Genomic DNA, 15,442 nt, shown 5'->3' with positions numbered 1-15,442 from the left:
CTTCTGGCTCAGTTTCTTTCTCCTTTTGGGGGGTCTTCATAGCTGTGACAGTAGCGGTGGGCTGCGCACTCCGCAGCGCTATTTAAGGGGACAGTACGCTACTTTTTTGCACTGTAATTTTTTATTATCTTGAGCTGATCTGGCTGCTGTGGTTGCGACTTTAGTGGCAAATATGGAAATGCTGATGTCTGAACGGGCTGCGAGAAAACGGCCAAGGCTGTCTCTCTCTTCTGATTCAGATGGGGATATGGATGCTGCTGCTGCGAGCGTGCCCTTTTCAGGGTCCCGCTCATCCTTGGACCCCCCGGGGTCTGAGGGGGAGGCTGAGGTGGAGGGGGTTGATATATCCTCCCCAGGGTCACCCGAAGAACGGGCGACCATGGATGAGTTGATTGTTTCTGTTAAGGAAACCTTACATTTAGAGGATGAGCCCTGTCCTCCGGGCGTTGTGTCCTCATTTGGGATGCACAGGACCCGCAAGTCTGCGCAGGTTTTTTCCTGCCCAGCGGAATTCCATTACACTGTTAATGAAATGTGGCGCACGTTAAAACGTCCATTCCTGGTACCTAGTCGGTTCAAATTGCTTTGAAGTGATGGTGTGTGCCTCCACAGGTAGATCACACTGTGGCCGTGCTGAACAAGGCTACCTTGGTTCCTACTGAGGATACCCCGGTTTTCCAGGATCCCACGGACCGGCGGTTGGAGTCTCTAGCCCGCGATTCCTATACGGCGGCGGGTTCGTTATGGTGGCTCAGGCGGTGGCTGATTGGATTAAGGTGCTTAGAAGCAACCTGGTTTCCGATGACGTGCCGCCTGCACGACTGAAAATGGTGGATCAGATCCATCAAGGAGTCATGTACCTGTGTGATGCAGCCCTAAATGAGGCCCCCTTGGTGGCTCGCCTCTCGAGTGTCGCGGTACTTAACCGGCGACTGATATGGCTGAAGAGCTGGTCGGCCAACCAGTCCTCGCGGAAAACTGTTGCTGATTTTCCCTATGCTGGCTCTCGCCTTTTTGGCGAGGCGTTGGATACCCTGGTGAAGGGCGTCACGGGGGGTAAGAGCACTATGCTACCCCAGAACCCGAAGAACAAGTCTTTCCGTAGCAAGCGGGGTTCTGCGCCTAGATCTACTCAGGGGTCCTTTCGTGCCATTCGGAACCAATCCAAGGGCAAGCCCTTCAAGGCCCAGGGCAACCAGAAGAAACCCTGGGCGGGTAAGCAGAAGACCGGCGATGCCGGTTCGGCGGGACACTCCGCCTCTGCCTGAAGGGGCGCCCTCACCCATTTCTGGGGTGGGGGGACGTTTGCGCGGTTTCCTCCAACCTTGGCTGCTCCGGATCTCAGACAGGTGGGTCCAGGAAATCGTTCGATCAGGTTACAAGATCGAATTCCTTTCCAGGCCGGCGGACAGATTCTTTCCCTCCAATCTCCAGCTGCTACCGGGGCGTCTGCAGGACTTGCATCAAGCGGGGCAGGACCTGCTTGCTCAGGGGGTGATTGTCCCGGTGCCTCATCGGGACAGGTTTCGGGGGTTTTATTTGAATCTGTTCACTGTGCCCAGGAAGGAGGGCAAAGTGCGTCCTATTCTGGACCTAAAAGCGCTGAACCGCTTCGTGCGTGTTCGGAAGTTTTGAATGGAGTCTCTCCGTTCGGTTGTGGCCTCCTTGAGTCCAGGAGACTTCCTGGCTTCGATAGATCTGAAGGATGCGTACCTGCACATTCCCATTTTCGAGGGTCATCAGCGGTACCTTCGGTTCGCTATCGCGGAGGACCACTACCAGTTTGTGGCGTTACCGTTCGGTCTCGCTTCGGCACCTAGGGTATTTACCAAGGTGTTGGCACCGGTTCTGGGCCTGCTGCGGGCCCAGGGCATTGCGGTCCTGGGGCACCTGGACGATCTGCTTCTGAGATCGCGTGCCAGTCAGGACCTTGTGCGCGATCTGTCCATCACGGTACAGACGCTCCAGGAGTTCGGGTGGACCATCAACGTTCAAAAATCAGCGTTGACTCCGTCGCTTCACCTTCCCTATCTGGGAATGGTTCTGGACTCTGCTCAGGCAAAAGTATTCTTGCCGGAGGACAAGCTCCGGACTTTGCGGGACGAAATCAGATCCCTCAGGGACAATCCGTCCTCGTCACTCAGGGCCTGCATGCGGGGCCTGGGTTTGATGGTGTCGGCCTTCGAGGCAATTCCCTTTGCCCAGTTCCATACACGGGTTCTCCAGACGGAGATCCTGGCCAGGTGGGACAGACTTCCTCAGTCCTTGGATCTGGAGGTTTCCTTGAGTCGCCGGACCAGATTGGCTCTTCTGTGGTGGATCCAGTCCCCGTCGGTGGCGGAAGGCAAGTCCTTCCGCCCGTTGGTGTGAACAGTGGTTACCACGGATGCCAGCCTGTCGGGCTGGGGTGGAGCCCAGGGCACTTGGTCGGAGGAGGAATCCTCCCTCCCGATAAATGTGCTGGAACTACGAGCGATAAAACTCTGTCTCTTCCAGTGGTCGGACCGTCTCCAGGGCCTGCCTGTTCGCGTACAGACGGACAATGCCACCGCGGTGGCTTACATCAACCACCAGGGGGGCACCAGGAGTGCTCGAGCGGCCCGGGAGGTGACCGACATCCTGTCTTGGGCCAAGACTCATGTCCCGGCGATTTCGGCAGTTCACATTCCGGGTGTGGAGAATTGGCAGACAGACTATCTGAACCGCCAGACCCTGGACCAGGGGGAATGGTCCCTACACCCGGAGGTCTTTCAGATGCTGTGTGCGAAGTGGGGATCCCCGGACGGGGATCTGTTCGCATCCCGGCTAAACCGAAAGGTGGAAAGGTTCGTGGCAAGAACGCGCGACCCGTTGGCGGACGCCTCGGATGCGTTAGTGGCCCCTTGGCATCAGTATCATCTGATGTACGCCTTTCCTCCGATTCAGTTACTATCCCGGTTCCTTCGCAGATTGGTCTCGGAACCGCACATGGTGATTCTGGTGGCGCCGGACTGGCCTCGCCGGTCTTGGTAAGCCGACGTTATTCACCTGGCAGTGGCGCCTCCGTGGCGTCTGCCTCTGCGGGAAGATCTCCTGTCTCAGGGTCCGATCTTCCATCCTGCTTTACAGTCACTGGCTTTAACGGCCTGGCTGTTGAGACCCAGGTCTTGAAGGACAAGGGTCTATCTTCTGACGTTATCCCTACCCTGATCAAGGCTAGGAAATCTTCCTCTTGTAAGATCTATTACCGTACCTGGAAAGCCTACTTCACCTGGTGTGAGTCCAGGGGGTTTTCCCCTCGTTCTTACTCGGTGTCGAGAATCTTGGCTTTCCTCCAGTCTGGAGTGGATCAGCGCCTGGCGCTGGCCACTATAAAGGGCCAGGTGTCAGCACTGGCAGTCCTTTTCCTACGCCCTGTGGCGTCTCATTCCTTGGTGCGCACATTCATTCAAGGTGTGCGACATTTGGCTCCTCCTAGGAAGGAGCCTTTACCTCCATGGGACTTGAACTTGGTCCTGTCCGCATTGCAGCGTGCTCCCTTTGAAAATATCAGGGAGATATCGTTGCCTCTGTTGTCGAAAAAGGTTGCTTTTTTTGTGGCGATCACTTCGGCTCGCAGAGTGTTGGAGCTGGCGGCGTTGTCTTGCCGCTCCCCTTACTTGATAATTCACAAGGATAAGGTGGTGTTGAGAACACCCCTGTCCTTTCATCCCAAGGTGATCACTGAGTTCCACCTTAATGAGGAAATTGTCTTGCCTTCGCTTTGTACAAAGCCTAAGCATCCAAAGGAGATTGCTTTGCATTCCTTGGATGTTGTCAGGGCGATCAAGGTTTACTTGAAGACTACGGAATCCTTTCGGAAGGCGGACTCTCTCTTTGTCCTTCCTGAGGGACCTCGGAAGGGCATGGCTGCATCGGCAGCGACTATTGCCAAGTGGATCAGACAGACCATTGAGCAGGCCTATGCCTTGAAGGAACGGGTTCCGCCCTTCCCTGTTAAGGCGCACTCTACCAGGTCTTTGAGTACTTCCTGGGCCTGTTGGCATCGGGCCTCGGTGACCCAGGTGTGCAAGGCGGCGACTTGGTTGTCGGTGCACACTTTTTCCAAGTTCTACAAAGTAGACGTTCTGGCATCAGCTGATGCTTCTTTTGGCCGCAAAGTTCTCAGTGCGGCTGTGCCATGATGGACCCTTGCATTTTTTCTCTGGGTCCCTGGCTGTTGGCATTTGCTTTCCTGGGCTGTTGCTCCTGTTGAGCATTGTTTTTTTCTGTTGCCCAGTTGGTTCTTACGGTGCATGTAAGATTCCTTTCTCTGATGTGGGTACTGCGTTGCCTTTTCTACAGTTGCGTCTCCCACCCCTCGTGTCTATACTGCTTTGGGACATCCCAATAGTGATGACTTAGAGGAGGCGGCGACTGTCGGAGGACGTAAGAGAAAACTGAATTTTTGTAAAATCTTACCTGTAAAATTCCTTTCTCTGAGTCCTCCGACAGTCGCCGCCCCCGCCCCCGCCCCTCTTTTGGGGTTCATATTACCTACTGCTATGCTACCAAACTGAGTTGGGAGTGGTGATGCAGGGGGGGTATTGACCAGATGGGACAGCCCCCGTGGGTGTGTATATGCTAATGCCTTTTGTCTTTTGACTAAGTCTATATGCCTAGCTATTCCTAGGTGGACAATACCCAATAGTGATGACTTAGAGGAGGCGGCGACTGTCGGAGGACTCAGAGAAAGGAATTTTACAGGTAAGATTTTACAATAATTCAGTTTTTTTTTTTTTTTTTTAATTTAAGGTTTAATACTACTTTAAAAAGTCACATAAGCCAACAAAAACCTAAAAGGCCAAATGCACTGACTAGGAGAGGACATGGGGATGTAAAGGAAGTCTTGGAGTTTAGAAGAAAATGTGGTAGTAGATTTTTTCCAAGTCTTATTTTTAATCTCTATATTATGTTAATGAGGACTGTCTAAATACCTTTGTGTGTCACCTTAAATTCTATTTACAGAAGTTACTTTAGGTTGTTGTGTGAAGAACTTTCTGAATGAGGATGAAACTGTCAGAGCAGCTTTTGCGTAAATCACAACTTTTTTACTTCTACTTTAGCTTCTGAACATTGCTTATGGTGTATGAGGCTAGGTGTGTGAAAATCCTATTCTAGGAGTCTAGGGTGTTGGTCTCTATGAATGAGTAGTGCTGCTGCGCACAAAATTCAAGTGATGTATAGTCCAGTTAGCTTCTCATTGACCAATCATGGTAGTTAAACTATAACACAATTGTATAGTCCAGATTGATGTTTATTGACCAATCTTGGTGGTTCAACTAGAACACAAATGCCTGTACTCATATGTTTAAAGTATATTTCTGTAAGACAGCATTTCCTTTATTACCTTCTGTAAACTGTGCAGTATTGATTGTATATTGATTATTGACGTTATGATTTTTTTCAATTTGTGAATTAAGCAATTTCTCCCTTTCTGTGCTTAGGTACTCTTCATATATACACCATATGCAGACACTTAATGGTACTAGGACATTCATCACAGGTGGGAAACAAGTAAAATTGTCATTGAGATACTGTATATTGCGACTCCTAACATTTCATTGCAGATAATATAGAGCATTAGGTGGTACTTCATGCAAAATGTGAACATAATTCTGAATACCCTTTGTCAGAACATTTAATATACATGTTTTGTAAGTAATATCAATAGCTGTTTTTCCCAGCTATTGCTTTACGTTCTATAGATGACTAACTTCTGGAGGATATACAGTACCTTAGTATTTATCTCAGATAACTGTTGATTGTAGCACTACCCCTGCAGGGTTTGCAGATGACTGCTTTCCCTATCCCTCCACAGCCAGACAACAAGCATTTTTCACTTTCATCCAGAAACAATCTTTGAGCTTGGGTATTGTTGTTTATTAGGGGTAATAACTTGGATGGGGAATAGGATTTATGGGATGTCCAGCTTGATTGCAACAGTAACAGGGACAACTTTCTTCCTATGTACACGCTCCAGACCTGTCCTCCTCCTGAATAATGACAGTCAGCTTAAGCTCCAGCCTGAGGCAGAGCACCCCACCCCACTCTTAGGCTATCGACAGTCTCCTTTGTACTCCATCTTCCACCCGACTCCCCTGCTGGCCTAACTCATCTATATTTAATGGCTCGTTCAGCCACCCTGCCAGGCCCCCTGCCTGGGGACTGGCCAAGGTCCTCTAAGTATGCAGATCAACCCTCCTGTCTTCCACCCACTAACTTCTAGAAATTTCTCCAAACTTAAAGAATCAGGGGGGAGCACCAGAGACCTGCATGAATGAGTCATTCAGCCTGACCTGCAGTAAACCCTTGACCCAATTTAGACCCACAAGTTAAAGTGTTACTAAACCCAAAACCGTAAAATCAGTCTGTATATGCAGTAAAGCAAGCTTGGTATACTCAATGTGGAACCTAGGGGGTTAATCCTTTTCATTGTGAATAAAGGCGGTTTGATCATGTCTCTCTGATCCTCCTCTTCTTTCACTGTCTCCAAAAAATAACCTGATATTTAGAGCCAGCGGACAGGCTGCACATGCTTAGTTTGGTGTGTATTGCTAGAGAGTTTTTTTTTTCTTGTGAGAGTGCATGTGATCAACACATGGCCAATCAGCATTGTCCAGACATAGGATTAGGGAAAAATAAAAGCTCCTCCTACAAGCTTTCCTAGGAACTGATACAAGTCACAAGGCTGCTATATACTGCTGATGAGAAAAGGTATTTATCAGTTTATATTCACTAAAATAATTGCATTTCCATGTTCTGTGTACTGTGGGAGACCAGATATAGTGAATGCAGGTTCTGGGTTTAGTAACACTTCAACATAACAAACATTTTCTTACATTCACACTAGTAGCACACTAGAGGGTGCTAAATTTTGTTCATATAAAAGGCAGTTTTCAAACAACCAGCTTTGAATCACAAGAACGATCAAATGGATCAAGGAGATCTACTACCTATAGTCTTGAACTTGTGGGTTATGTGAAAGTGAAAGAAACTGTCATTTCCATTTTTTCCTGTCGGGAATTTTTGCGATTTAAAGATGGTTGAAGGCAGTTGAAATTGCCTTTGCATCTGTAGACAGGTGTATTCCTGAACTGGATGTGCATATGAAATGCACATTAAATGCAAGTTAGAAAATTCTAGTTCACTTTAATGATGCAGTGCTGGTGACAGTTTGGTGGCTGCTTTTGACCTGCTTTGTGTTGTATATCTTTAGAAACAGCAGCTCTTGTTGAAAAGCATTTTCATCGCAGGCAGGTCAAGCGCAAGCCTTTTGCTACAGTTTGCATTTTCACTTTCATCATTTTTTATTGAAGTAATTCAGAATACATGCTACTCATAACACGAAGAAACAGAGAAATATGGACAATGCACTATTAGCCATTAGGATTGTAGCCACCAATAACATAAGTCTGTTCATAAGCTTGACAACAACTCCATACTATTTTGGAGTAGTAAGCCTGTAATATAAAGGTGATCCATAGTTAACTAGAAGGGTTTTGGTGGCTTACATTTTGCATTTTAGCACTTGCACTTGAGCAGTGTTGCATTGAAGGGCATACGGCAGCATTTGGCAATGAGCATGAGCCATTAGAGCGCTGTCCTGTTGTTATCTGGTGTCACTCTTCTTCTTTGCACTAATGGTCAGACAACGCTTCATTCATTAGAGTGTCTTAGTTTTGTGTTACAATCATAATGCTTAGATTCCAGCCTCATCTCAGTGTTATCTAAAAAATCAGCAAGCACCATAAAGGCATCTTATACATGTCATTTATACTGTAATTTGTAGTATAATTCTTTTACAGGATATTCATTTTTAGACTTCATTGTTTTAGCTCATTTCCTCCCCTGTGTTTAGGGAAGCAGATCGGGTAGTTATCTGCTCAAATTAAAATCTATTCAAAAATGATTATTCATAACACACAAATAATCCGTAATAATGACTTTAAAAAACATCAAAATCATTTTGATCATGCTCAGATTATTCTAGAAGCCTAGTCATAGTTGGTTCTTGTGACAGACCCAACCGGGACAAAGGGGCTTTTGGAGGGGACTGCAGAGTAGCCTCTTGCTCTACTGACTTTGGGCCCTGGCTTTTGAGGGGGCTTTATTATTTAGGAGGTGTGTGCCTGTGAGACCCTTTTAGTGGTTTTGCTTTGAATTTGGGTCCATGTCTACCTGAAACACTGACTCTGGGAACCAAGAAAAGGAGATGGGGAACCTCAAAAGCCAGGGCCCATAGTCATTAGGCAAGAGTACCCTGCAGCAGTCTCCTCCAAAAGCCCCTGTCCCAGTTGGGTCTTCTTTAAGCTATGTTAATCATTTGAGTCCTGGATGCTATCTTAAAATGACACTGGAATTACATTTGTTTGCCCTAACGTCATTTTAAAACTGCACCCAGGGCAGTTATCATAGCTAAGAAGTTCCAAAAACATTTGGCTCTGGGATTTTTGGAGGTCAAGACACCAATTAAACTTATAGAGTATAAAAAGCCATATACTTTATTACAAATACCCATTAAAAAAAAGTTAAAAATAAAGTGTACCAAAGGAAGACAAAAACATTACATGTATTATTTCGAAATGCTGGTACATATCTCTTTGTGCTAAGGTACAGTTGCACCATAACTCCACAGGGTGAAAAACATCATAATCTCAATGTGTTTGCTGAAACAGAGTTCACTTCTTTAGGAGTTTGATGTTGCAGGTAGGGTGTCTGTAATTAAATCCAAAAATTTAGGAAAAAAATAAATAAAAAGAGGGGAAGAAGCAAAAGCTTACTGAACATCCAAAATAGTGGTCAACTCTGTAGATCCACACCTCAACAGAAAACCACACAAGAGTAGTCTATCTGGGGGGCTGTGGGAACCAGGGAACTCATTGTGTTCAAAGCAAAAGTTCTCTAATGCCATCTGTGTCACCATCTATACAACTTTGGGAGCTATCCTTTTAGACTCGGCAAATCCTGATGCATCTCTATCCTGCTTCTCTATGCAGCAACAAATCGCTCTAATAGTGACAACTGGTAAAAGCGAGCAATAGATCAAAATTATAAATGATCTCTTGCTGCAGAGGTAAATGAACAGGTTGAATCTAGTTTCCCTGAATGACCCAGCCTCCCAAAATGAAAAAAGGAATACATTAAAATAAATTAGTAAAATATGATAAATACTTCATTAAAAAATAACTAAGAATTTTTGTAATATCAGATCTATAAAAATGGAAACATTGTTCTTATTCTTGTTTGCAGATACTTAAAGTGGTTTACACCTTAACTATTTTTTATATGAAAGAAATGGACTAGATGGCGGTACTCCAAAAAAATTAGTCCTTTATTAAAGAAAACAAAAATACAAAAATACATATAGGATAATCATACCACAGCGGAGATGATGACACTGGCAGCTAACGTGTTTCGCACTCAAGCTGGTGCTTAGTCATAGCTCATAAGCTATGACTAAGTACCAGCTTGGGTGCGAAACGCATTAGCTGCCAGTGTCATCATCTCCGATGTGGTATGATTATCCTTCATGTATTTTTGTTTTCTTTAATAAAGGACACATTTTTTGGAGGGTCGCCATCCAATCCATTTCTTCCATATGCTTCTGTTTCAACCAGGGCGTGCGCCTGAATTTCCTCTCTGAGGCTGAACTTTGAATGGAGGTTTTTTTTCCTGGAGCAACAGAGTGTTTAACTATTTTTTACCTTAAAGTGGTTCCTAATGCATTCAGTGCATGAAGGGAAAAAACATTATAGCACTTATGTTGTCCACCTTCTATTACCCCCCTCAGCCCCAAACACTTACCTGAGTTCTCTGTCGATCCAAAGCTGTGCCCGGCTGCAGTTCTTCTCTCCTCTTCTCCCTGCTCTCACAGTCTACACTGAAAGCAGTGGGAGCCATTGGGTCTTTCTGCTGATAGTCAAAACTTGTGAGGAGGCAGCAGGGGCATTGCTGAGCCCTGCTGTGTATTTTTGTGGACGCACACATCCCGGCCTGGGAGCGCGTTCACACATGTGCCCCCATACTACATGGTTTGTTATTGGGGCACACGCAAGAGAGAAGGAGCAGAGAGCACCAGTGTGGGACTCTAGAAGAGGAGGTACACCACTGCTCTGTGCAATACCATTGCATAGAGCAGCTCAGTATAACATACTTATTATTTTAATTTAAAAAATAGCCTTTATCACAACCCTAACTTATGTTAGTGTTACACACCAAATTTATGGAAGATGTTTTTTTTTCCCTGAGTGGTAAACATTGCATGTAGCATTTCAGCGCAGCTCTCCTTGATTAAAAGGTGATCTTTTAGTTTTATTATTCTGCTACACTACATACAAACCACACTTATGTAATATCTTTTTAGCCAAAATACTTTATAAATTATACACATATCAGGGGCTGTGAAAATTATGTGCAAGTTGCATTGGAAAAAACTACCTGAAAAAGTTTTTTTTTTTTGTTTTTACTTTCTTCCTAAATAAAATCAAGAAACAAAAAGTTTGTGTCCAAATTTGCCACCATGTATACAGTAGCTTTATCTGACTGTACAAAATGTCAGAATAAAAAGTAATCGTTGTAAGGAATGGATATATTTTAAAAATGTAATAAAAAAAATGCTGTGGACCACATGCAAGGCAAAGTACCAGATTCATTTTAATCCGGGTCCATGCAGCTGCTTATAATTGTCTTCTTTTTGCTTCACCTCCAAGCCATTTGCCTGGTTGGGAGTTAAAAAGAAGAAACCCCATTTAAGCTCCAAGTTAGGATTTGGAATTTGGAATGCTTCTGAAGATGCGGGAAAGGAAAGGGAAAGTGAGTATAAGCAGCTGCAGCAGTGGGTGGCATTTAAGTGAACCTGTTGTACTGCACTGCTTTGGCAGGTACACTTTGGGAAGGGGAAGGGTGGAAAAAGCTCTAGGACTAGGGTAAGCAAATCTATGGAAGTGCCTACCCCTGCATTGAAACACAAAGAGGAAACCTTTCAAATAACATTTTTACTGGCTTTCAAAATATCGGTCAATCCTTGAATGCTGACCAACATTGCTTTACTTTTTCTGCTAGTCAGAGACTGTGTGCGCCTCCCTACCATATAACCGTCTGCTAGTGTTATCCTAGAAGGGCTTTTTTTTCAGCTGGAACGTGGTGGAACTCAGTTCCTCCACCTCTGGCTCAGGTCCTCTGCTCTCTGTCACTATGACTTGTAAAGACAGAGGTACGGCTTCTGTGTTTACAAGTGACAGCTTGTTTCCCAACGGCTCCCACAGATCTGATCTCCTCAGAATCTCCCACTGGGTTCAGGATGGGGACAAGGGAGATGCAGGTGCCCAGGGTGGATGCCGACACCCCCATTGTATGATCTCCCTGCAAGTGAAAGAGGCTGAACCACCTACAGTGTGTGGGGAGGTACTACTGTAGCGTTCTGGAAGCCTAATCTTAATACAGCCACAAAAGTAAGACACGTGGAAGATGGTGAAGCTTTCAAGGAGGGGGGAGAGATGGGGGCAGTAGAGGGGGAGGGGGGGTTGCATGCAGAGGACCGAGTTGAAGAGGGGTGAACGTGAGATGCGGATGGGGGATGCAGAAGTGGGCAGCTGTGGAAGAGAACGCTGAACTCTGCACTCTGTATGCAGCATACCCCTAAACTCTGCACTCTGTGTAACACACACCAACCCCTATAAACTCTGCACATTATGCACACCTAATATTTAATGCCCCTGTATGACCCTCTCACTGTTAAATGTGACCACATCCACTATTTGACGCAGTTTGGAGGGTGTATGTGTATTGGGGCAGGGGGGGGGGGGTCGTGGTTGAGTTCCTGCACCTATTTTCTGAGAGAAAAAGCCCTGTATCCTACCCAACCCTTCAAAATTCCTACTACTGGCTGCCTAGGCACAATCTTCACATAGTCCGTATGTTGTCATGATGTTAATGCTTTTTGTGCTAAAAACTGCAAGGAAAAAAACATTTAACGGAATTGGGTAGTCATACAGCTCTTAATTGTTTTAATTTGTCATGCCAGAAGGCACAAGGATTTGATATAGGTATAGGCTATTTTTTTTTTTTTTTAAATCACCTAATTTATTATTTTTTTATATGTTCAAAAATCGTTACATAATTACACAAAAGGAGGGTTAATTAAAGCAAGAAACATATGGCAACGGATTCTGTAAACCTTGATATGATGGTGATACATTGATACAAATTCGCGCATCTTATAGAAACATACAATAGAGTGTGGGGTCAAGCATACATATTTTTAACACATTTCACATAGATTGTGTTATATGAAATTCATAGGACATCAAGTCATACATCTAACTTTAGGTTTAGGAGGAATCAGAAGGTGATATTCCCCATGCACACAATGTGCTATAAATCAGTTCTTGAGCAGTCACGAATATGGATGAGGATCGTGAACTGTGTGGATATTTTTATGCCATAAAACAAATTCAGGTCATCAGTTTCTGTCTGCCAAGGCTTTCATGAGAGATGCAATCTTGTGCTTGAATTCTAAAAACTCATCTAATGGGGACCTCTAGTGGACAAGGTAGGGAATGTGCGACATGAAGAACCTCCGGTAGTGTTTGCTTTCCTGATCTTTGCAAACACTTTTATCAGACCCTATATAAAATAATAAATCTAACTGTTAGGCTGTAATGCATTTACTGCATCATTTACTACATAGTGATACTAAATTAATTTGTTATTGTCATTCTAGGCCAATAAATGGCAAATCTTTGTTAGCAGAGTAAACATTGTATCTTGTGTATCTCTTTATTTAAAGGCTTTAGAGTTCCTCTTATGGGCAAGTGTGTGCATGGAATCCTCAGTTCCCTTGCTGTCACTTCACTACCTGAAATGGAGGGCGACACTCTACACTGCTGTGTGTCAGTGCTACTTTGACTGCCGAGAAGAAGTTCATGGAGAGGTAAAGTTCAATTTCTGTATGCTAGTGTCCATGAAATGGCTTTCCTACTAGCGATGGCTAAGACTGGTATTTTAAAACAATTATTTAAGCTTTCTTGTTTCAGTTTCCTTTTAATTAAAAATAATAAAAACCTCTGTAAAATAAAAGGATTTAGCTTTTTTTTTTTTTAATTTGTAATCTATTGTTTTGTATACCATGCCTGGAGGGAAAGAAAGATCTTCCTTGCCCATAACAATCAGTGGTATTGCAGCCCCCAGTGCAGGTTAGCAAACTAAGGAACAATCTTTTTGGATGTCATTTGCAAAATTATTAGCCAGGTCTATGACCTTACATTCCCCTACTGTAGTTAAGCAATGCAGCCAAGTCACCCCACCTGCTCCCAGCATTTTCCCTGTATTTTTGAGGTTATGACTTTGCTCACTCTGGTCTCTCTTCCTGTTAGACAGCCTCCAGTGTTAGATTATTAATATTATACAGGATTTATATAGCGCCAACAGTTTACGCAGCGCTTTACATCTTGAGGGTAGACAGTACGAATAGAACACACTTTAATACAGTAGGAATCAGAGGGCCCTGCTTGTTAGAGCTTACAGTTTAAGAGGGAGGGTCAAGAAATACAAGAGGTAATAACTGTGGGGGATGTGCTGATGGAGAATATAAATGTACACTTGTTAGGTGAGAGCCACATAGGCTTCTCGGAAGAGATGAGTTTTCAGGGATCGTCTGAAAGTAAACATAGTTGAAGATAGTCGGACAGATTGGGGTAGAGCATTCCAGAGGATGGGAGAGGCTCGGAAGAAGTCTTGGAGGCGAGCATGGGATGAGGTGACAAGGGAGCTAGCGAGCAGGAGGTCTTGGGGAGGAGCAAAGAGGATGATTTGGTTGGTATTTTGAGACCAGGTTAGTGATGTAGCTGGGGCAGGGGCGTACCTAGAGCATTTGGCACCCGGGGCGAATCCTATATCTGGCACCCCCCCCCCCCGGCGTGCAGGCGACGAACCGCACATTGACCCGGCGATGAGGCCCCTCCTCCTCTGCAAAAACGGCGCCGATTGACCTGAGGCGCCAGACAGAAATACAGTGCATTGCGAAAGTATTCGCCCCCCTTGAACTTTTTGACCTTTTGCCACATTTCAGGCTTTAAACATAAAGATATAAAACTGTATTTTTTTGTGAAGAATCAACATCAAGTGGGACACAATCATGAAGTGGAAAGAAATTTATTGGATATTTCAAACTTTTTTAACAAATAAAAAACTGAAAAATTGGGCGTGCAAAATTATTCAGCCCCCTTAATACTTTGTAGCGCCAGCTTTTGCTGCGATTACAGCTGTAAGTCGCTTGGGGTATGTCTCTATCAGTTTTGCACATTGAGAGATTTTTGCCCATTCCTCCTTGCAGCTCGAGCTCAGTGAGGTTGGATGGAGAGCGTTTGTGAACAGCAGTTTTCAGTTCTTTCCACAGATTCTCGATTGGATTCAGGTCTGGACTTTGACTTGGCCATTCTAACACCTGGATATGTTTATTTGTGAACCATTCCATTGTAGATTTTGCTTTATGTTTTGGATCATTGTCTTGTTGGAAGACAAATCTCCATCCCAGTCTCTGGTCTTTTGCAGACTCCATCAGGTTTTCTTCCAGAATGGTCCTGTATTTGGCTCCATCCAATTTTAACCATCTTCCCTGTCCCTGCTGAAGAAAAGCAGGACCAAACCATGATGCTACCACCACCATGTTTGACAGTGGGGATGGTGTGTTCAGGGTGATGAGTTGTGTTGCTTTTACGCCAAACATAACGTTTTGCATTGTTGCCACAAAGTTCGATTTTGGTTTCATCTGACCAGAGCACCTTCTTCCACATGTTTGGTGTGTCTCCCAGGTGGCTTGTGACAAACTTTAAATGACACTTTTTATGGATATCTTTAAGAAATGGCTTTCTTCTTGCCACTCTTCCATAAAGGCCAGATTTGTGCAGTATACGACTGATTGTTGTCCTATGGACAGAGTCTCCCACCTCAGCTGTAGATCTCTGCAGTTCATCCAGAGTGATCATGGGCCTCTTGGCTGCATCTCTGATCAGTCTTCTCCTTGTATGAGCTGAAAGTTTAGAGGGACGGCCAGGTCTTCGTAGATTTGCAGTGGTCTGATACTCCTTCCATTTTAATATTATCGCTTGCACAGTGCTTCTTGGGATGTTTAAAGCTTGGGAAATCTTTTTGTATCCAAATCCGGCTTTAAACTTCTCCACAACAGTATCTCGGACCTGCCTGGTGTGTTACTTGTTCTTCATGATGCTCTCTGCACTTTAAATGGACCTCTGAGACTATCACAGTGCAGATGCATTTATACGGAGACTTGATTACACACAGGTGGATTCTATTTATCATCATTAGTCATTTAGGTCAACATTGGATCATTCAGAGATCCTCACTGAACTTCTGGAGAGAGTTTGCTGCACTGAAATTAAAGGGGCTGAATAATTTTGCACGC

At 44.8% G+C, this 15,442-nt stretch overlaps 1 protein-coding gene across 1 annotated transcript in view; it reads left to right on the top strand.

Moving 5' to 3' along the window:
* The window catches only part of CFAP54 (cilia and flagella associated protein 54), a 616,124-nt gene that overhangs the window by 50,178 nt on the left and 550,504 nt on the right, over positions 1–15,442 (top strand). Inside the window, exons 5-6 of the mRNA XM_082253561.1 lie at positions 5,466–5,524; positions 12,809–12,952. Coding sequence (XP_082109687.1) covers positions 5,466–5,524; positions 12,809–12,952 — 203 coding nt within the window. The remainder of the gene's footprint in view (positions 1–5,465; positions 5,525–12,808; positions 12,953–15,442) is intronic.

Source organism: Pelophylax lessonae (genome assembly GCF_965119305.1).
Source record: "Pelophylax lessonae genome assembly, chromosome: 4".
NCBI classification, from domain to species: domain Eukaryota; kingdom Metazoa; phylum Chordata; class Amphibia; order Anura; family Ranidae; genus Pelophylax; species Pelophylax lessonae.
This window is presented reverse-complemented; position numbering and strand designations above follow the sequence as displayed.